Genomic DNA, 22,874 nt, shown 5'->3' on the forward strand with positions numbered 1-22,874 from the left:
TTCATCGATAAAGTTCTGTATTTTTTGCTGTTGACATTTTTGTCTCAGGTAGGCCTCATCATGTTTCACCAGAGCGAGATAATAGCACCAGTGTCCGCCGGCCTGCAGCCCCAGGTTCAGACCTCATAGGTCTGAGTCTCTTTGTTCTGTAGATTGAGTCATCCCTTCATCGTTGCTCTAATGAGAAAACCTCTGTTGATGAAGACAGAGCAGTGTCTGAGTCCTCACGCTTTTAGCTAACGACTCAATTACCTCTGTGTATTGTGTGTGTCTCTGTGTGTGTGTGTGCGTGCGTGGGTGTGTGGGAGAGGGACAGTGTGCATGGGCATGCTTTAAGTTGTGCCATTGTGTGATACCATTTTACTGGAAAACAATCCTTTAAAATACAAAATACATCCTTTAAAGCGTGCATTTAAAGGGTGTTTTAGTCTGTTTCTCTGTAGTCTAACTACAGTGGTAGTTTCTCTGTCGTCTAACTTCGCCGTAGTCTAACTACAGAGAAACAGGATACACAAACAAAACCTAGATTTCTGTTGTTTAACAAAATGTAATGGGATTTATTTCCAAAGCTTGGACCCATAAATTTTGAGTTTGCGACAGCTGTACTGAGTCCCCTCATTTGATTGGCAGCTGGTTGCCATGGCAGTGGGAGGAGTGCGGGACATTGTCCCGCCCCCTTTCAGGATGATTGACGGTTGCTCTGAGGGAGGGGGTAGGGCTGCAGCCTGGTGTAGGGTTTCATTTACACCTCCACTTACCACCACCTTCTCCTTTTACCCACACATCTGAACTGTGTGTGTGTGTGTGTGTGTGCGCGCGCGTGCGTGTGTGTCGGCCACGCTGCCACTCCAACAGAAACGGGAGGGAGGATAATGAAACAGATAAATGGATCCCACCGTAGCAGGAAACCAAAGGAAAAGCCAGAAGTGCTCTCTCGCACACTCTATCATTCTTATTAACCTGTAGTCAGACAAGCAAGCACATGCACCACCAACATGCAATGACACGCGTCTTTCCAGTGCAAAACACACACACAGACACACACCCACACACAGTATTAATATGATTACGCACACACACAAACAGATGGACACACTGGTAATATGCCCCGTCTCCCCTCGGTTGAATCTCAGCAGATTACTGCTGGTTCATTCTCATTAATTGGTCAATCACCCAATTAAGCTAAATGCTCTGAATAAATGCTGAATGTCATTTCCAGATGGCACAGTCCACCCGTTCCAGCCCCCCACAGCCACCCCGAGTGGACTGCTCTGCATGTTGCCATGCCAACGGGGACCTGAGCACCTCTGGATGCTTCATCTAAGTGTGTATCTCATTTCTATGTTTGCCTCGCTCTCTCTCTCTCTCTCTCTCTCTCTCTCTCTCTCTCTCTCTCTCTCTCTAATCCTGTGTCTCTCTCTTTTGTATACATACATTTGTTATCCAAAAGCGTTGTAATGCAATAAGTAATCTGTTTCTGAATTTATGGCAACCTTTCTGTCTCAGTTCAAGCCTGCTTATGTGGAAACAATTGATTTAATTGTCTGGTTTAAATTTGTATTTATGTCATATATAAAGATTCAAGATTCAAGATTCAAGATTTTTATTTGTCACATACATATACATACTTCCATACATATATGCAGTGAAATGTAATATAATAATATAAATACATATATACATATACATATAATAATATGTAATATAAAGTCCATATATATATATATATATAAATATGCAGGATTTTACAAATATTATATTTTAATTAATTTAATTATTTTATATATATATATATATATATATATATATATATATATATATATATATATATATATATATGTGTGTGTGTGTATATGTGTATATATATATGTGTGTGTATATATATATATATATATATATGTGTGTTTGTTTGTGTGTGTACTATATATATAAAATGTATATGTGTGTTGTATTAATATGTATGTTTGTAGTTACTTTGAGTATTTGTACTAACATTTATTTTCTTGCCCTCTCGCCTCATGCTGTTTTTACCCTTTTACTCCCTATTTATTCTCCCTTCATCTCCTACTTATCTCATTCCCCTGCCTCTCTGTTATCTCTCCGAATGCCTCTTCTTGTTGTCTCCTTCAGATCTCTCCCCATCCCACTTGCCTCCTTTCTTTTTGACTCTCCCTTGCCCTTTTCTCTATCACCCTTCCCCCTTTTCCATTATCCTTCCCTCGCTCGCCCCCTCCCTCAATCGCAGGCACTCTGCCTCATTTTCATGTAAATGAGAATCGATCTTTCTCTCAGCACTCTGCCCTTCTGTCTATTCCTCCCCTTCAACACACCTTACGCACCTACGTGTGCACACCATTTCTCTGCAAAAAATACAAATGAAAAATAAAACAAAACAACAAAAAGAAAAACAAATAAAATAACAAAAAACTGTCTTTGTCCTCCTGGGGAGTTGTTTTCAGATGAACAGCTGTGTTTGCAGCGCATTTGTCCAACACAAAATACAAGTCCCAGTTTGCGTGGTGGCCTTTATGAATAAGGTATGAATCATGAACAAGTAGGCTTATAAGGTACTGGACAAGCTGTGCAAATTGATAGACACACTGTGGGCTGTCCTCCAGCCAGGACTACACTGCCACCTTGCGTGAACGCGCTGCATCAATGAGGCGGTAATTCAGCCGAGGCAAAAGGGTTGCGTTTCGCCAGGTGCGCGGCTGGAATTGACAAGGTGGGACAGATAACACTTTATTATGGAATATTTATTAGGACTATTATGAGGTGTTACACACGTTAAGTGAATGATGGTATTCATTATAGAGGTTGAAATAAATAAATAACTCTGACTAGCACTGAGGTGGTTGGAGGAAGTGAGATAAGGTAACACGTTATTCACCCCTGGGGGGGGGGGGGGGGTTACGAAGTGACACTTCACTGTACGATGAGTGAAATATTAGGGGTTTTATTTCAAGGTAAACAGACAGATTTTTTTGTTTTGTTATTATTAGTTCCAACTCCTGTGCCAAACAAAAAAAATGTAAACATGAATCTAAGCAGAGGCAGACAGCTTGGTGCGAATGGATACTGCCGGTGAATATAAACAGTGTTGTATCCATGGTGATGGTGTTGGGATGGGACGGGACGGAGAAACTGAGGGCTGACATTTACATCATTAATACAAATAGATGGAAGAAGTCTTTGCAGTTTTTGAAGAAAATAGCAAAGACGGGACGAATACAAGACTGAGTGGTGTGCACGAAAATAAACAGTACTCTAAAATACACGAGATAAACAACATGATGATAAATAACATTAAATAACATGAGATAAACAACATGATGATAAATAACATTAAATAACACGAGGTTAAAATACACGAGATAAACAACATGATGATAAATAACATTAAATAACACGAGGTTAAATTACATGAGATAAACAACATGATGATAAATAACATTAAATAACACGAGGTTAAATTACATGAGATAAACAACATGATGATAAATAACATTAAATAACACGAGGTTAAAATACACGAGATAAACAACATGATAATAAATAACATTAAATAACATGAGATAAACAACATGATGATAAATAACATTAAATAACACGAGGTTAAAATACATGAGATAAACAACATGATGATAAATAACATTAAATAACATGAGGTTAAAATACACGAGATAAAAAACATGATGATATATAACATTAAATAACATGAGGTTAAAATACACGAGATAAAAAACACAATGATATATAACATTAAATAACATGAGGTTAAAATACACGAGATAAACAACACGATGATAAATAACATTAATTAACATGAGGTTAAAATACACGAGATAAACAACACAATGATAAATAACATTAAATAACATGAGGTTAAAATACACGAGATAAACAACACAATGATAAGTAACATTAAATAACATGAGGTTACAAAACACGAGATAAAAAACATGATGATAAATAACATTAAATAACATGAGGTTACAAAACACGAGATAGACAACATGATGATAAATAACATTAAATAACATGAGGTTACAAAACACGAGATAGACAACATGATGATAAATAACATTAAATAACATGAGGTTACAAAACACGAGATAGACAACATGATGATAAATAACATTAAATAACATGAGGTTACAAAACACGAGATAAACAACATGATGATAAGTAACATTAAATAACATGAGGTTACAAAACACGAGATAGACAACATGATGATAAATACCATTAAATAACATGAGGTTACAAAACACGAGATAGACAACATGATGATAAATAACATTAAATAACATGAGGTTACAAAACAGGAGATAAAAACATGATGATAAATAACATTAAATAACATGAGGTTACAAAACACGAGATAGACAACATGATGATAAATACCATTAAATAACATGAGGTTACAAAACACGAGATAGACAACATGATGATAAATAACATTAAATAACATGAGGTTACAAAACACGAGATAGACAACATGATGATAAATAACATTAAATAACATGAGGTTACAAAACAGGAGATAAAAACATGATGATAAATAACATTAAATAACATGAGGTTACAAAACACGAGATAGACAACATGATGATAAATAACATTAAATAACATGAGGTTACAAAACACGAGATAGACAACATGATGATAAGTAACATTAAATAACATGAGGTTACAAAACACGAGATAGACAACATGATGATAAGTAACATTAAATAACATGAGGTTACAAAACACGAGATAGACAACATGATGATAAATAACATTAAATAACATGATGTTACAAAACACGAGATAGACAACATGATGATAAATAACATTAAATAACATGAGGTTACAAAACACGAGATAGACAACATGATGATAAATAACATTAAATAACATGAGGTTACAAAACACGAGATAGACAACATGATGATAAATAACATTAAATAACATGAGGTTACAAAACACGAGATAGACAACATGATGATAAATAACATTAAATAACATGAGGTTACAAAACACGAGATAGACAACATGATGATAAATAACATTAAATAACATGAGGTTACAAAACACGAGATAGACAACATGATGATAAATAACATTAAATAACATGAGGTTACAAAACACGAGATAGACAACATGATGATAAATAACATTAAATAACATGAGGTTACAAAACACGAGATAGACAACATGATGATAAATAACATTAAATAACATGAGGTTACAAAACACGAGATAGACAACATGATGATGAATAACATTAAATAACATGAGGTTACAAAACACGAGATAGACAACATGATGATAAATAACATTAAATAACATGAGGTTACAAAACACGAGATAGACAACATGATGATAAATAACATTAAATAACATGAGGTTACAAAACACGAGATAGACAACATGATGATAAGTAACATTAAATAACACGAGGTTACAAAACACGAGATAGACAACATGATGATAAGTAACATTAAATAACATGAGGTTACAAAACACGAGATAGACAACATGATGATAAATAACATTAAATAACATGAGGTTACAAAACACGAGATAGACAACATGATGATAAATAACATTAAATAACATGAGGTTACAAAACACGAGATAGACAACATGATGATAAATAACATTAAATAACATGAGGTTACAAAACACGAGATAGACAACATGATGATAAATAACATTAAATAACATGAGGTTACAAAACACGAGATAGACAACATGATGATAAGTAACATTAAATAACACGAGGTTACAAAACACGAGATAGACAACATGATGATAAGTAACATTAAATAACATGAGGTTACAAAACACGAGATAGACAACATGATGATAAGTAACATTAAATAACACGAGGTTACAAAACACGAGATAGACAACATGATGATAAGTAACATTAAATAACATGAGGTTACAAAACACGAGATAGACAACATGATGATAAATAACATTAAATAACATGAGGTTACAAAACACGAGATAGACAACATGATGATAAATAACATTAAATAACATGAGGTTACAAAACACGAGATAGACAACATGATGATAAATAACATTAAATAACATGAGGTTACAAAACACGAGATAGACAACATGATGATAAATAACATTAAATAAAATGAGGTTACAAAACACGAGATAGACAACATGATGATAAGTAACATTAAATAACACGAGGTTACAAAACACGAGATAGACAACATGATGATAAGTAACATTAAATAACATGAGGTTACAAAACACGAGATAGACAACATGATGATAAGTAACATTAAATAACATGAGGTTACAAAACACGAGATAGACAACATGATGATAAGTAACATTAAATAACATGAGGTTACAAAACACGAGATAGACAACATGATGATAAGTAACATTAAATAACATGAGATAAACAACATGATGATAAATAACATGATGATAAATAACATTAAATAACATGAGGTTAAAATACATGACATAAACAACACGATGATAAATCACATTAAATAGCATAAGGTTAAAATACATGAGGATGGGTGTGATCGATGGACACATTGCAGTAAAGACAAGATATGGATAATAATAAAAAAACGTTTTGGTGAACCCAGGATTCAGCATTGAAAAAAAAGTAATAGTTTTATTTTCTCAACATTTTTAGCTTTAAGAAATGCAATATCCGAGATCCGTGCCCCGTGGCGGCAACGCACGGGCAGCCGTTTGCGGGCAGAAGAACAGGAAAGCATGACGGGAGTTGTAGTGCTTGTGAGACCAGCACGTCGGGAGGCAGAAGAACGGCAAAGCATGACGGGGGTTGTAGTCATTATGGAACCAGCACTTCCTGCTTTGGAGCTGAGGTCCAAGAAGTTTATCGGTGTATCGAAATCGTTGTTCACTTGTCACCAGCCCGGGCTACGGAAGGGAAAAGGTGAACACAAAGCCACAGTAAGTGTGTTTTAAACTTGTTTAAAATATTTTAATAATGACGTGGAAAACAACAACAAAACAGCGGCTCCGTACTAGTAGGGTACATATGTTAACTGCCGTTAACGTCGGAGTCGGCTGAGTATACTCTTTTTCTGGGGTGGGATTGATTGACTGGTTGCTCCGAACGTTAAATTTGGAACTATTGAGTTGTTTACGTTGAAATTCAACTCTTTACCTGTTAGTGTTTATACATGTTTGAATATTTAAACGCCTATAGTTTGTAGCCCACACTAAAGTTTCCTGGCGAGACACTTGTCAACACAGTGACACGTCATGGTCGCCTTGCCTTCACCTGTTATTTTACCTTTTTTTTTTTTTTTTTTTTACCAGTGAAGTCCCATTTAGATCCAACATCTGTTTTATAAGGGAGACCTGGCCAAGGTAGCAGCCGTACAAAATCACAACATGTGAAAATGCAACATATACAACATGACATACAAAAATCCACAATAAGACAGAAGAGCAGCTATTCAAGCACAGTGGCCCCTCAAGAAAAACAAACCACATGCCCCCATCACCACATTCTCTATGATGGCCTTAAATTCATCCATGGATATAAATGTCACTCACTTGAGATGTTTTTGTGGATTATCCCGTGCCCAAGGTGCATAGTAGGAAAATGCCGTTTTCCCCAAATCTGTCCAAAACCCAGGGTGCATTAAAAAGCAGCCACTTTGAGGAGCTGTAGCTGGTAACTACCAGAGCTGAGACAAAGAAGGGTATAGAGCTGAGCTGGAAGTTTACCCAGCATCGCTTTTTAGATGAAAAATATACCATTGCTGTTGTCAGTGATGTCCAACCCACCATATCATAAAGAATGCAATGGTGAGTGATGGACTCTGTATTTGTAATGAAACGTAGAGATGCATGGTACACTGAATCAAGGCTCTCTAAAATAGAGGCGGCTGCAATGTTGCCGTAATCAATCACAGACGGAAAAGAAGCTTCCACAGGGTTTTTTTCTTGGCATTAAAGGTAAAGCAAGATTTATTTATTTATCATTAATCTTCACATTGAGCCTTCTAACTAGATTAGCAATATGTACATTCAACAAAAGCTCATCGTCTATCCATATATACCCAAGTACTTGTACGCGTGCACCCTTTCACTGGGTTTAACATCGGATGGGAAAATGCTAAAATCATCAACTAACTGTAAGCAAGCTTTTGAATTTACGTAACACCCTGTGAAAATTCCTTTGGTTTTATTTTACAAAAGCCACAACCTACGAATATTTGTATTAATATGAGGAGAGATGTTCATATCCTACAATAGAATAGAATGTTACTAGACACGGCTAAAAATGAAATTACACACTCATTTATTTTGTAGAATTGTGGTAATGTCTCTTAACCTAGACACTGTTCTTGTGATGAGATGTTACCATGAAAACCACACTCTCTCATCCCTGCTTCTTCCACTATGCATGCATATTAATCTCCAGTCTTTTCATTCTCAGATGTCTTTGATAGAGCGTGGGATAGTCCCCATCAGACCAGTGACAGCAGTGGCATGGACATCTAATAGCAGCACCTGCCCTAAAGATTTCAAACTGGTAGGAACAAAATTAGATAATGGTGTTGCCCGGTGCAATTCCTGTATGTGGGTGGTGTAGTGCATCAAGCAAAATTCCTAATTTCAATGACGAAAGCAACTGAAAGTTTTTATTTTGCTGTAAAAAAAGTCACCTGCCATTTTAACAATCCACTAAACTAAATTTCACTAGTCGCATCTACTGTAACCTGTATGTCTTCATTTTTCTCTTTCTGTCATGCTTAAGATAACCCTTACAGAGGACGGGGTGACTGCCCACTTCACACGCATCTTTGGAATGAGGGCTGGCTATTATCTGTGTTACAGCAAGGTATTACAGAGCTTGTTCTATAAACGGTGCTTGGAGAGTCTTCATGTGTGTACACTGCACCTGCATATTATTTTGCGTGAAGACTCATGATGACCTGCTCTCCTTAGCAATTATCAGGGCGCATGGTGGTGTCGGACATTCAGATCATCTCTGAAAAGGACGCCATTCCCCATGGTTACTGCTATATAGCGGAGCACCTGGAATCTAGTACGTATGCACACCCACGGACAACTGTGGTGGCCGCATTCGTGGCGCTGGATCCAACATCGTTTTGTTTACTTAATATTTACTTTATGTGGACCTTGTTGTCTGTGTGTTTATGTTTTTAGAGGCATCGGTAGGGAAGAAAAAGCGTTTGTGTGTGCATGTCGACCCTGTGGGGAGTGTGGACACAGCTGTGTTGGATATTAAACTCACGGCCAAGAACAAAATGATGGTGCAGCATTACACATATGTTGGGTAAGTCGTTGTCATTGTTGTGCACACACAAATAAGGCATCCTACAGTTGTATTATGGGTATCGCAATTATTGATGTTCTGGTATAAATTAAGTATTGTGCCTTCAACTCTATACTTTTTTCTATATATATTTATCATCACTTTGTATTGTCATGGTGTCCATCAATTAAATGTGATATTGAATTAAATGTTCACCCGACGTGCGATATACACCTATCCAGTTATATCCTCCATTTAAACATAATATATGCACTATATCCCTTTAATGTAGTGAATTGTAAGTTTTACATCAGCTGAATACTATCTTTACTAAATCTAAAAGTGTAATCATTCTATTTGGGGATTGGTCTGAGAAACCAACACTCACAGAGGATATTTAATAAGTTAGTAGTAGTGATGCCACGGTAAGGAATTTTTCCCACCGGTTAATAAACTCATGACAACACTGGTGTTACCGGTAACACTGGTGTTACCGGTAACACCGGACATTTTACAAGGGGGGTGGGGGTGGGAGCTAGCCAAGCATGGAGGGAGAAAGGTCCCGATCTAGACCTGATCTAATGTCTTTTTTTATCCTTCTTTTTCTCCTCTCCCCCCGCTGTGCACGCAGGAAGCCACTCTCACTTTTGTAGCGTCCGACTAAGTATTGAGAACAGGCTTAGTATTTGAAAAATTTGAGTTTATTTTTTTTATTTTTTGATTACCTTTGGAGCTGATTTTACTAAATGGGTTTTTTATATTTATATATATATATATATGTATAAAAAATTGTTTTAAGTGAAATGGGTTGGGGCAGTGGGAAAGTGATGTAATCGGTGTATGCCCCGAACACCGTGTAACACCGGTAACACTGATAACCACGGCAACCCTAGTTAGTAGAATTGTCGACAAAATGTTTCTTAGTATTTAACAATTAATACACATATAATGTGCAACTGACTACATGTCCATCTGTGTCCAGTGACATCTATGGCTTTATGATATGGTGTAAAAAGGGACCGCTTTTCAGCCCCATGCCCCAAGCCAAACCTCGGAGTGTCAGCCTGGATCTCCGCAAACTCTCTCTGGAGCAGCCTGCCGCCCCACAGCCCCTCCGACCAAGGTATTTACACAAACAAAGCATTTTGCTCTGCTCCAGCGTCGAAGAGATTCTGAGAAGCTGAGACGCAATGGCATGAGGCATCATCATTTCTCTCCCGCTCCGTTTGAAATTCTTTTTGCGATTTACAGGGTTCTGCCGCACAAAGCCGGGGCGATAAATTCAGGGTTGCTGACCTATTATCAGTGTAACAACTTCTCAAAACCTAACAAATGCAATCACAATCAACCTGCATCTCAAGGGTGGTTTACAACTTTCTCTCTCGATCCAGGTTTCCTCACGAAGGCTGTTATTAATCAGGGGGCGCATGTGATGAATTTCTTAATAGCTTTCATTAATAGCTCGATGGCTATTGAAACATCTTTTGTTACGAAAGTAGATAACAGCTTTAGTAGCTTCCCAACTGGGATCATTTGTGAGCACTTTTACAAAATTTGCATAATAATGAAACAAACCTTATTTTTGTTTAACCTTAGTAACCCCCCAGCCTTGCCCCCAGGGAAGCTCAGCAGGAGGCGGAGCAACCTTCAGAATAACACTTTGGACAAAGCTGCTGATAGCAGCAGTCTCCATGGGACCACAGGTATCCCAGGCCCACATTTACAATGGATGAATGGAATTGACTGATCCCTGTAGCACCTACTGTTTCAGATCGATTTGATCATCATTCACATAGTTTCCTCTGATTTTCAAAGCTATTGATGGAGTTCCTTTCACCCTCCACCCAAAATATGACATCCAGCCAACTTGCACGGTGTGTTAACTGATTTTATTTTTATATAATATATTAATATATTATGTTGTTATTATTATTGTTGTTGTTGTTGTCTTGTATACAAGCACCCCATGTTATTTATCATTTTATTTGCCTTTCTCCATCTCATAGAATCCTCAGCTGAACTCTCAACTCAACAACATTCGTATTAAGTCTCTACAGGACATTGAAAACGAGGTATGGTCTTGAGAAATATATAATTGTGCTATATAATGTAAAGGGGACCCTTATTGTATTTGGACTTCATATCAAATATCAATTACACAATGGCTACTGTGACATTTTAACATTGAATTATTTTAATTTTAAGTAATTATTTAAGTTTAACTATTTAATTTAATAAGTAACACCTCAGTTTTGGGGATAAATAAAGTATTATCTTATGTATTTAAATGATGACTGCGTCTGGCAGTTGCATGATGGCGCTAGATGGGGGTGTTTTTCACACTGACTCTACCTAGTCACTGTGAAAAGTGCCCAGCTACATTTTGTTGTAGGCGTTTCTTACAATTCTATCTATCTTTTTGGCTTTTTCAGTACAGTTACACTTTTGCCGTGGAGGAATCCGCTGCGAAGAGAACCAGGCCGTCGGTTTCAACCGCAGCTTCATAGTCTCACCGGTCTGTGACTTTCTGTGTATAACACAACATCTCAGGCGTCTGCTGTGGTGCCGGCCGAAGGTTGTCGCCAGCAGGAACCCTCAAGTCATGACGGAAAAGAAACTTTAAGATCTTAACCAAATATTTTCCGAACTTTTTATCATCTTTGAAAGGCTGGTAATGAGAAATGGGTTTATACTTCTAAATATTATATCTTTAGGCCTTTAGAAGATAATCATATATGTCCCAGTTATTTATGTTACTGAGCTGTTAGGGCTTAACAAATCCTGTTACTTTTAACTGACCAATGGCGCTTTGTTTCTTTTGTTACTCTCTTTTACGCTATTTTGTGTTCAATGTATTATTTACGCACATACAACCAAAAAGTTATCGAAATGCATTTATTTTTAAAACTCAATTTAGCGATAGATTTCCGTTACGACCATAATTGTTTAGCTCTTATTTTTTTGGACTCAGAATTTGATCAAATTTTTGTATTATGTTATCATGTATATTTGGAATTTGTAAATGGAATTAGTGTTGATAAGCAGTGGAGCTGACCCTCTGTGGGGAGGTGGTGGGAAGGTTAAAGAGTCATCACTGCCATGTTGAAACGGTTCAATAGTCTATTTACATGTTACCTGATATAAGGATCTCTGAGATATGATACATGGAGATCCTTTATGTTCAGAAATTCAATTGAAAGGTACTCAAGTTAGTTTCTGTTATAACGTTGGATATTGAGTGAATTCTACCTTGATTGTTAAACTTTTGCTGCCGATGAAGCAGACTTGTGCTCAGTTGGGAGACCAAACAGTTAATCTTCTTTTTTTTTTTACATTTGCAACACTACCGGAGTAACAATATCATAAAACAAAGAAACTCTTCATTTAATAATTGAAAGACAGTTGTATACTTTGTTCCTTCCATTAGTTATATGTACAGAGAATATATTGGGTGAATGGGTTCCATACTCTAGTCTTTGGGATCGATCGAAGATCATTTTTTTAAATTGGTATTGTGAATATATACTATGCATATTAATATTTTTATGTTGTGTAATATACACTCAGTTCCTTGAATGAAAATAAAACCCCCAAAATCAAGACATTGTGTTTTCTCCTTATTACATCAAGGTTCATTTGATATTACTGCAACTGCTTTCAGTCAGTACTTTATACATTATGAGGAAATATTCATCTTCATGTTGGCATATTGAGGAAAACATCATGTGCCTGGGCGTACGTTATAGACAACCTCTTGAATATTTACTAACTAATGACATTTCAAATGATAAAGCCTGCCTCCCCTATCACAAAACACCACTAACACTCGGACGACACCGCCATACTCCCTCGACTCAAGGACAGTCTGTCAACACTCCCCCTCACAGCGGTCCACAGACGATCATTTACTCCTGAACGTCCCGAAGACCAAGAAACTCATAACTGACAGGAGCATAGAGTCCGTCCTCCTCCACCGCTCCGTCTGCTACGTCGCCATGATCACCGTGACTAACGGACACAAACCTATCAAAGGCGCACACGGCCTCCAAGGTCATCGGCCTCCCCGTCCCCAACCTCCCAGCCCTCACCGACACCGCCGCCAACCATCCCAACCGTCGCCGTACCCTCCTCCCATCAGGCCGCAGATATGGATCTATGATCTTAAAAGCATGTTTTTTTTGGAAAGAGTTTTGTGCCATCGGCCATGACTGCCCTTGACAAACTTTAAATATCTGGACTATATAATATCTGGGGATTGTATTTGCATTTTTGCATTCCACTGTAAATGAGAAGCCTAGATACTGCAGGGACCTGTTCAAACATGTTTTGTCCTATTAATCATGTTCTAATGTTCTCTCATTTTGAATCATTTAAAATGTCTTAAAATGTAATCATACACATCGTCACCTTCCTAAAATAATACCATGTCATTTTTTTTATCAATGATTTCATGCAAAAAGGTTATGACACTAGATGATTATTGACATACTGAGGGGGTAGGCGATTTTACCAGAGGTGGGCAGCATCATGAGGAGATGATTTAGGCCAAAAAAAACCCACTTTTGTCAAAGAAGACTTGTGCCATTATTTAAGGAGGGTGACGATAATCTATTTACAATCAAAACAAATTAAAATATATACTTTATATTTATTTATAAATGTAAAATGTAAACAGCTGCAGCAACATGGTCAAACGTTTTTTATATTATATTACCAGTTCTATAATTTCGAGTAATTTAAAATACATTCATAGAAATTCGTACATAATATATTTAAAAAAAATAATAATAATTAAAAAAAAGAGGCGCACACGGTCGCCAGCCCCCGTGTTGTTCTCCTCGCTGCCGACAGGGGGCAGCAGCGTCTCTCAGACGCCCCGAAGCGACAGAGGAGGAAGACGGAACTAATAAAGCTCCGCCGCCGCCGCAGCAGCAGCAGCAGCAGCGTCCGCGTCCAAGCGAGCAGAGTTCAGACCGAAAGCACACACTTTACACCCATGGACGGCAGGGGATATGGCTCTGGTAAGCAGCGAGTCGCAACAACATCACGGCATTTTAACCAGTTTAACCAAAATGACGGACGGCATGCCGCGGAGATCGTTAGCATCGCATAGCTAACGCTAAAATACATCGTTGGCCTGTGCTAACGGCTGTGAAGCCGCTGGTACTAACTGCTCATATGTAACCCCGATAATAAACAGTTATCCGTGTTGGTCGTTATCCGTCTCTGATATAAATGATACCAGCTCGAAATATAATTACACAATTGATGGTTAAGCTTTAACTGTAGCTAGCTTAAGTTAATCTTGTTAAAATGGAGTCTGGAACCAAATAGCCTCATAAAGCTAATAAAATGGCCGCCAAACCATCCGCCAGTGAAGCCCCCTCTTAATCGCTCACAACACTGCGGTTTTCTGTCATTATTACAGTTAGGTTTTTTTAAGAACTCTACTTGCCACTGACCCGACCGATGCTGGTTTGGGCTACGAACACATTGGCAGCGTTGATAAAGTTGTCTCTTCCTGAGACAAAGACTGGACAACTCCTCCCCTGGCTGGTTTGGTCTGGGTGATGTGAGTCAGAAAGGAGAACGTTGAAACACAATCTCGCAATACTGTAAAAGCAAAATATCTATATATATTATGTCCATCTATTCCACCCGTATAGACACACTACATTTATATTTCTATATATGTGTACAGTCTCCTGTTTTTGAAAGGGTCTGAATTGTTGATGGGTTATTGTTTATAGTACATAATAGTAGTGTATATAGTACGTTTATTGCATATCAGCCTATTTATTTTATTATTGCCTGCTGTTTTGATGTGAGCTCCTGCAACACCATCATTTACCTCTATTGTCCTCTCCTCAGGGTACTCCAGCTGGGGAGGAGGAGGAGGAGGAGGAGGAGGGTCGGGCAATCGAGGTAAGGAAATCCCACGAAGTTACTGAAACTAGAAGAACGTGTAATACTGTAAACATATAGAGCGCTAATAATATTTACTCTGTATTCCGCCAGGGTCCAACAACTTTGACATGTATGGTGGAGGTTATAAGGACTCCATGTCTGGGCTAGGGGGATATGGCGGTGGTGGGCAAATGAAGAGGGGTCTCTCTGGGGGGTCCCTGCTCTCCACAGGGACCAACGCTGATGCGGTCATCGCCAAGATCAACCAGCGGCTGGACATGCTCACCCAGCTGGAGGGCGGCATAAAGGGGGCTCGTGGTGACAGGTAAGGCGCTAATCTTGAGATATGAAGATTATACCTTGTTTATCAGTGGGGAACGTGCGCTTTCAGATTCTAATCAATATCGGGTCCATTTGCTACAGTGGCAAGCTTAGGCCTACCCACCCAATTCTGCGGCGTCACAATGTTTTCTAATTAGTTAGTCTAACTAATGTTTCCAACCATTAGTTTGATTTTATTACCATGATGCTATTGCTCGTTTGGCCATGTATGAGTACCTGTTATCTAGACCAGGGGTTCTCAAAACTGTGGCTCCTGTCCCTTGGGGGGGAGGTTTCTGGGGGTCACAAGATGATTTTCTGAACATGCACCAAAATAAGGTGTGTGGGGTTTTTTTTTTTTTTTTTAATTCTCAGTTAAATTATTCAGTAGATGCACAATGAATAACTTCAGTGGGCTACATTTTCCATAGGAGAGAGCCCGAGCGCGCCTGTCCCTTTAACCATAGCAACTTACACTCCCACTCCTGTCCCCAACAACGAAGAGACAATTTGCTGACAGAAAAGCTGCTGCTGCACTGATTCTCTGCGCAGCATCCATGGGAATAAATGTCAATATGATAGAAATTTATGTTTAAATTTACAAGCTTCAGTTGATCAAAATGTGGGACATTCCCTCTGGTTGTGGGACACAGGACATTTGGTCAAAATGAGGGACTGTTCTGCACAAACAGGGCCGTTTTGTCACCCATACAGCGATATGGATGTTGGTGGTGTGGAAAGTCTTCATAACAGGTCATCAAATATAATGTTAAATATATCAAAAACTATAGTGACACAAATTAAAATGTTTACAGCACAAACTCAGCACGATCAGCAATTGTTTTTATTCAAGTTGCCTGCCAGGTTGCCTGCCAAAAAAAATTGAGAACCCCTGATCTAGACAAATATACTTTTAGAATTAATTAATCAGAACCCGTTCCTGTGTGTGTAGTGTCACAGGCATCACAATTTGTTGTGAGTTATCCTTACGGGGGGGGGATCTTTACATGGAAACATTTTACCATGGCAACTAAGTTGATCGGAAAGTAGACAGAATTATATTTGACCATCATGATTGAAGTATAGCCCAGCCTTCTGCCAATGTACGCAACATGGCCAACTCACTGCCATTTGATGTTATTTCCTTTTTTTGCCTTTCATCGTTCATCTGTATTGACTTCTCATTAGCACCTGCATGTCCACACACCTGGTTTTTGTCTTTTTTGGGGGGGGGGCAGGTTATTGTCATCATGGATGCTGTTTGACATCCTTTTGCTTCCTGAATGAATTATTGACGTAAAGGGTTATTATTGTATTTAAGCTATCACTGTTCTACCAACTGCTGTCCAATGGGCCTTATGGCGCTGTGTAAATTTTAGTATGTAGGTTGGGATACGTGGTAGTTATTTTCCACACCTTTGAGTGTGACTGGTTTGCAACTGCACGCCTTGTTTAATATCCAGAAATTTTAGAATGCACTTTTTATCGTTTCTTATTGTGGTCTTAAAGGGCTAATCTAATTAAACTAAATCCCATGCAATGCCAGAAATTTGGTCTCAAAATGAATGCAATTGGGAAGTAATACAATTGGGAATGAATCTGTTCTGAAATAGATGAGTTTTACATCCCCAATATTGTATTCAAGAATTGTAGGGGTTGACTTGGTCATATTTAGTAACTTCTCAATGGTTTGAAATGTACTCGTATTCCTGAAGGATGTGTGAATTAACATAAAATAACTGAATTTTACACACTCCGTAATGGATATTATTAACAATGGTATTAAAGTAAGTGCAAACATTTTTAGCAACAAAGAACACCACCAACTCGTGACTTTTGGAACCCCACACACCATTTTATAGATTTTTATTTAAATTTTATTATTTTTTATTTTTTTCTTGAGTTGGACTTGACAAACAAAATGGAAAACCTTGTTTATTAAGAGTTATTATTTGGAATTTCTCTTGATATGGTGTCTCCTAATTGGAAGTAGGAATGCCTTTTGTTTCTGTCTTTACAACATCAACACCCCCTTCATTTTAAAATTCCATGTTAATTTAGCGTTCTTCCTACATTTCCTTGCGTATAGTTATTTTCTTCACACTTTCTTCATCTACCATGTGACCTAACCCTATTTCCTGGCTTTAGGTTGCAGAACAGAGGTGAGAGGGTGCATTTGGCTTGGCATGTCTGTCTTCCAAAAAATCTTTCAACCCCAACCCACCCACAGCAAAGCTTATTTTAAAATGCACACCTATGTAAGGCCTTTAAGTACGATGCTATCACTTTCATAAGATATTTAATCTTGTAAATCGTACTTTAGTTCTCACTGGTTGATATAGACAATGTTCTTGTCTGCTTTTGTACATGACCATGCCTGGCTCTCCCAGTTCCCTTTCTGTCTTCCTGTAAAGATGTGAGGACCGGTCTCTTACCAAGAGTAGTGTAAAAGTAACTGCATTTCCCCTACCTGCAGGTTACTAATATCCCTTTGACCTCCAACATAGACATGTTGTTGGAAGAGTTGTGGGATGAACTTACAATTTTTGTGAAGTATATGTTTACAAAATTAAACTCATGCCATGAATGACCAAATCCAGACTGGGACAATGGGTTTTGGATCAATTTATGATCTGCTGTGGTTCATCATGAAATAAAGTTGGGAGTGAAATATAAAAAGGGAGAGAGAAAGCGAGACGATGTAGGAGACGGAAGAGCAGGTGGAGAAATCCAAACCTGACTCCCTTTCTCCCTCCCTCACGCTCGTCCCTTCTCTGCCACTCCTCTTCCTTCCTCCCTCCCGCAGGTTTGACCAGTATGAGTCTTTTGACTCGCGCCATTCCTCCCTGACCTCTTCCCGAGATCTCTACAGATCTAGCAGCGGCGGTAGCTATGGTTACGGCGATGGCCGGGGTGACAACATGCTGTTGGGACAGCGCGGAGGCTCAGGCTTCGGAGGGGGAGTTGGTGTAGGGCTAGGAGGAGGCTTCGACAGCCCCTCCTCATCCTACGGAGTCGCTAAGATGCGACAGGGTATGAGAGACTCCTTCTCCAGTGGCCAGGGAGGAGGCTCAGGAGGTGGAGGATGGGCCGGAGCAGGCCGACGTTCCCCCAGAAGGGGTGGAAGCGCTGGGGGCCGAGGAGCTGGAGGAGGGTTTGGAACCCGGAGGTCTGACCCCACTCCCTTAGGAGGAGGAGGAGGGCGTGGAAGTGGGAGTGGTGGCTACTCCCACCGTGGCCACTCTCCAGGAGGTGGTAGGGGTAAGCTCCCATCCCTCCTGTCCAACCGCATGTACCCCGAGAGTGGGGGTTACCATCAGGGCCCCGCTCAAGGGCCTCACGACTTCCCTGGGAGGCATTTTGGAGGGGGCCCGCGGGCCGGCCGCCAGCGAGGCCGCAAGAGACCCCTCAACCGAGTAAGTACCTCCAGTGAGAGAACCTCAAACACTGGACACAAGACCTTTTAATGACCTCCATTTATACCCTCAACCAGGTGGCAAACCAAACATACATGCTAGTATCCCTTTGCAATATGTTGCAATTTGTCCCCATTGACCCAAAATTTGACATCTATGCCCCGCCTCCATTTCTGTCCGACCTGTGTAAATTGTGGTCAGAAATTCCTCATGGAAGTTAACTGTCCATGTCTCACAATAGTTGCCCGCTGAGCCCCACCCCGTTCCTTGTTGTCCATTGAATAGCTCAAGTTTTGTTTTATTTTGTACTTTTCTTTGGAGGGTTCGATTTAGCTGGTGATTTAAGAATTTAAACAGGCCTGTTAATTTATGTATGCATAATTTAAAGTTCATGTGTAAATTAACTTAAATGCGGTTACCTTCAAACTCATACAAATGTAAGTCTTCTATACTATCTAATATATGTATTGGCCACTGGAAATTTTTTGCCCCTTTTTGTTTTATTTTAAAAATGTATTCAACATTTTGGTAATCTATTTCAATTGAGTCCTTTTAAAACAATAGTTTATACCATTTTAACAATTTTAACATGTAATTCATTTAAAGGCTCTACATGTGTCATTGTATGAAACAGACTTGGTACGTTTTTCCACTGATTTGATCATAACTTAGAAGAGGCAGAATTGTAAAACCATTCTGCCTGGGATTTATTTAAGTTAATATGTTGCACGACTTGTGTAAATCCTCACACAGCCATCAGGTTAAAAGTTATTCCATGGATTTAAAAGGTCTGGGGTTTCATCTGCCTGTACTTAATTAATATAAATAATGAATGAATGATCTGCAATGACCATACCGTTATTCTAGAACTTTGCTCAATCTTAATTAAGAGCACAGCTTGCGTCGTCACTGGGTTATTCTGAGTGCCCCTTGACTGTGATGCCCCTTAGCAGATGAAGCCTCTGCGTGATGGACAGAAAAAAAGGAAGCAGACATTGACTGCAGCTGACGAACCAGAGTCTAAGATGAACAGAACGGAGGCTGCCGACTCAGAATCTCCTCACGGTACAGTTTGCAGGACAATCGGAGCGAAACACTGATAACGGATTGTTGCCATTTAGCATGCTGTGACCGTGGGTATTGTCTCTCTATAGAATCCCCAGAAAAGAATGGTGATGCTTGTGAGCCTGCGGTGACGGTGAGTCAACTCATTTGGTCTGAGATGGTTGTCTTCCTTAAACCGCTGCGGTATTAAAATAAGCAATAAAAGCATTTAAATCTAATGAATGGGCTTACTGTTATTTTCCTCACAGGAGATGCAACCAGAAGGAGATGAAGAGCAAGGTAATCTCACTGAGCATATACATTTCTCTTAATTGCACTTGGCTCTGTGTTATTAACATCATCTTCCCCACTTATGAAATCCCCTTTCTGAAAGATCTTCTGTTGTTTGGCTCCTCAGCCAAATCCACACAGGAGAGCTTGCAGGCCACGAAAAAGCTGCAGGGTAAACCTAACTTCGCCCAAGGCCAGGACAAGCAACCCAAACTGAGGAAGAGGAGGGGCGTCCTGGAAAGGTCAGGGGGCAAAGAAATGAACAAGAGGTCAGAACTACATTACCCTACACCCCTCTCCCCTTCTACGGGATCAGCCCCAGACTTGTTTTATTACCTCTCCCCTGTGTTTTGTTTTTGACTCCCCTGCCACATGGTGAATACATGATTCAGTTAGGGAGTACTTGAATTATTGACACTTTTCTTCCCCCCCAGTGGGATTCTTTAAAAGGTTATGAGAATAGAATTTTCCTCCTGTTCTGCAGGGTGATGTTTGCCTGCTCTGTGTGCAAGTTCCGTTCATTTTATAAAGAAGACATGGCTGCTCATCTTGAGAGCCGCTTCCACAAGGATCACTTCAAGTTTCTGTCCAGTCAGCTGTCGAAGCCCACCACGGACTTCCTTCAGGTGAGACGACACACACACACTTGACCGCATTTTAATGTCGAAATGATATAAATTAGCAACAGGAATACTAATTGAAAATCTGCGGTATTGTGGTTTGTTTTTTTCCTAGGAGTACTTGCTGAACAAGTTTAACAAGACTTCACAGAGGATTGCTCAGTGGGACAACCACAGCGCTGCCATCATCCAAGTCTACAGAGAGCAGGACCTCACCAGGGGTGTGTGTGTGTGTGTTTGCGATGGACAGCTGCCAGGCTAAAATAGGCAACCTGTGAATTATCCTTACGTGAAGGTCTTCTACATGTCTGACATTAAAGATAAGCAATGATAGAAGTTGAAAGACTAAACAGAGGAAAGTTTGATTAAATGTCACATGGCTAGTTTCTAATGATCAAAGTCTATTCACTGAAAGGAATGGATTGGAACTCTACATCCAGCAATAATTCAGTAGTTCAGGATTGAGATTGATCCGTCTTGAAACCTGCGTTGCTCCACCCTGTGTGTTGTAGGTGCAACTGAACAACACTGAAAACACCTTTCACTCTGTCTGCTTTAGAGATTGGTATGGAGCACTTCATGCGGAAAGTGGAGGCTGCCCACTGTGCGGCCTGCGACCTGTTCATTCCCATGCAGCACCACCTGATCCAGAATCACATCAAGTCTCCTGACCACAACCACAACCGCAAGGTAAAGTCTAAGCCGTCAGTGACGTTGTGTACTTGCAAATGCTTAACAGTTTTACTTATTGGAAATGTTCCCCCTTTTCACCGTGAATAACTTATTTATTTATTTTTTTTCCCCTTCTTCTTTCCCTCTTCGTCTTCCTAGGGTATGATGGAGCATTCGAAGAGAAGCAGCCTGTCTGTCGCTCGGAGCATCCTGAACCACAAAATCATTGGCAAGAAACTGGAGAATTACCTCAAGGTACCAAACATGCACATCTGTACTTGCAGTTATTTCACAAAGCTATTGGACTACTTTTTTTTGCTGCATAGCTGTAAATTAATATTTGCTTGTTACCTATTTTATGTTTACTTGCAAACGCTGTTGTGACTTAAAAAATAACAAAAAATTGTTGTGTGTATGCAACAACGATAAAGATGTCATGCTTCATGTAATATTACTAAAATTGCTCAATAAATGCAAAATAGAGCGAAGACAAGCGATCTCCCGCCAAATTAAAAACAAGCAAAGGGCTATAGATTCTAATGATGTATTAAAAACAAACTCTGTCATTATTGTTCAATTGGAAAAAATTCTTAGCGTTGCACATCATTTGGAAATGGGTTGACTTTGTATCACTGGTTAAATCACTTTTTGTTTGCCAGGGCGAGAATCCCTTCACTGGAAACCAAGATGAGCAGGATCCTGAGGATGCGATGGTCATGGAGGTGACTGACATGGCTGACATGGACCTGGTCAATGAAACAAGCACAAATTCTACCAAGGAGGAACCAGAATGTGAGGAAAAGACTGCTCCTGAAACTGCCGAGGCTGATGGGACAAAGGAGATTAAGATGGAAGAGGAGGAGGAGGAGGAGGAGGAGGAGGTAGAAGAGCAGGTAGCACTTGAGGAAGAGGAAGGCTTTGAGGTTGGTGATGAAGAGGGCTATGTGGTAGATGATGAGATTGAAGAGGAGGAGGAGGAAGAGGAGGTGGTGGCGGCGGCAGCGGCAGCAGCAGAGGAGGAGGAGGATGATGATGAGGGGATAGAAGCCACAGAATTGGAGGACAAGAATGATGAAGGGGTTGTCCTTGAGTGACCTTTGTCCTCTGTGACTTATAAGCCTAAACTTTGTCTGGACTAGTTAATGTGTCGCATAGTCCTCTTTTCCTTTCCTTTGACCAACATAATGGCTTTGATATACATGCCCTTCTCAACACATTTCTCACAAACCAAGCCTGATGTTTTATTTTGTTCATCTTTTTGTGCCTTTTGTTTACATCTGTTTTTTATTCTTTTAATATATCAAA

General features: G+C 39.3%; 2 protein-coding genes across 2 annotated transcripts in view; both read left to right on the plus strand.

Annotated features, from left to right (window-relative positions):
* Positions 1-6,854: 6,854 nt before the first annotated feature.
* Positions 6,855-12,898, plus strand: mvb12a (multivesicular body subunit 12A). The gene is made up of 10 exons (XM_079999045.1): positions 6,855-6,954; positions 8,456-8,551; positions 8,777-8,860; positions 8,968-9,067; positions 9,190-9,319; positions 10,281-10,421; positions 10,895-11,001; positions 11,114-11,172; positions 11,305-11,370; positions 11,731-12,898. The coding sequence occupies exons 2-10, from the start codon at positions 8,456-8,458 to the stop codon at positions 11,803-11,805; spliced, it is 858 nt and encodes a 285-aa protein (XP_079855171.1). The 5' UTR covers positions 6,855-6,954; the 3' UTR covers positions 11,806-12,898.
* Positions 12,899-14,265: 1,367 nt separating this feature from the next.
* The window catches only part of akap8l (A kinase (PRKA) anchor protein 8-like), an 8,818-nt gene continuing 209 nt past the window's right edge, over positions 14,266-22,874 (plus strand). The window contains exons 1-13 of the mRNA XM_079999815.1: positions 14,266-14,319; positions 15,170-15,223; positions 15,317-15,530; positions 18,333-18,942; positions 19,893-20,007; positions 20,097-20,140; positions 20,256-20,286; positions 20,405-20,546; positions 20,762-20,903; positions 21,013-21,118; positions 21,457-21,587; positions 21,729-21,824; positions 22,229-22,874. The exon at positions 22,229-22,874 is cut by the window's right edge and continues 209 nt beyond it. Of these exons, the coding sequence (XP_079855941.1) occupies positions 14,295-14,319; positions 15,170-15,223; positions 15,317-15,530; positions 18,333-18,942; positions 19,893-20,007; positions 20,097-20,140; positions 20,256-20,286; positions 20,405-20,546; positions 20,762-20,903; positions 21,013-21,118; positions 21,457-21,587; positions 21,729-21,824; positions 22,229-22,663 (2,145 nt within the window). The 5' untranslated portion in view covers positions 14,266-14,294 and the 3' untranslated portion in view covers positions 22,664-22,874. The remainder of the gene's footprint in view (positions 14,320-15,169; positions 15,224-15,316; positions 15,531-18,332; positions 18,943-19,892; positions 20,008-20,096; positions 20,141-20,255; positions 20,287-20,404; positions 20,547-20,761; positions 20,904-21,012; positions 21,119-21,456; positions 21,588-21,728; positions 21,825-22,228) is intronic.

Source organism: Zeus faber (assembly GCF_960531495.2).
Source record: "Zeus faber genome assembly, chromosome: 4".
Taxonomy (NCBI): Eukaryota; Metazoa; Chordata; class Actinopteri; order Zeiformes; family Zeidae; genus Zeus; species Zeus faber.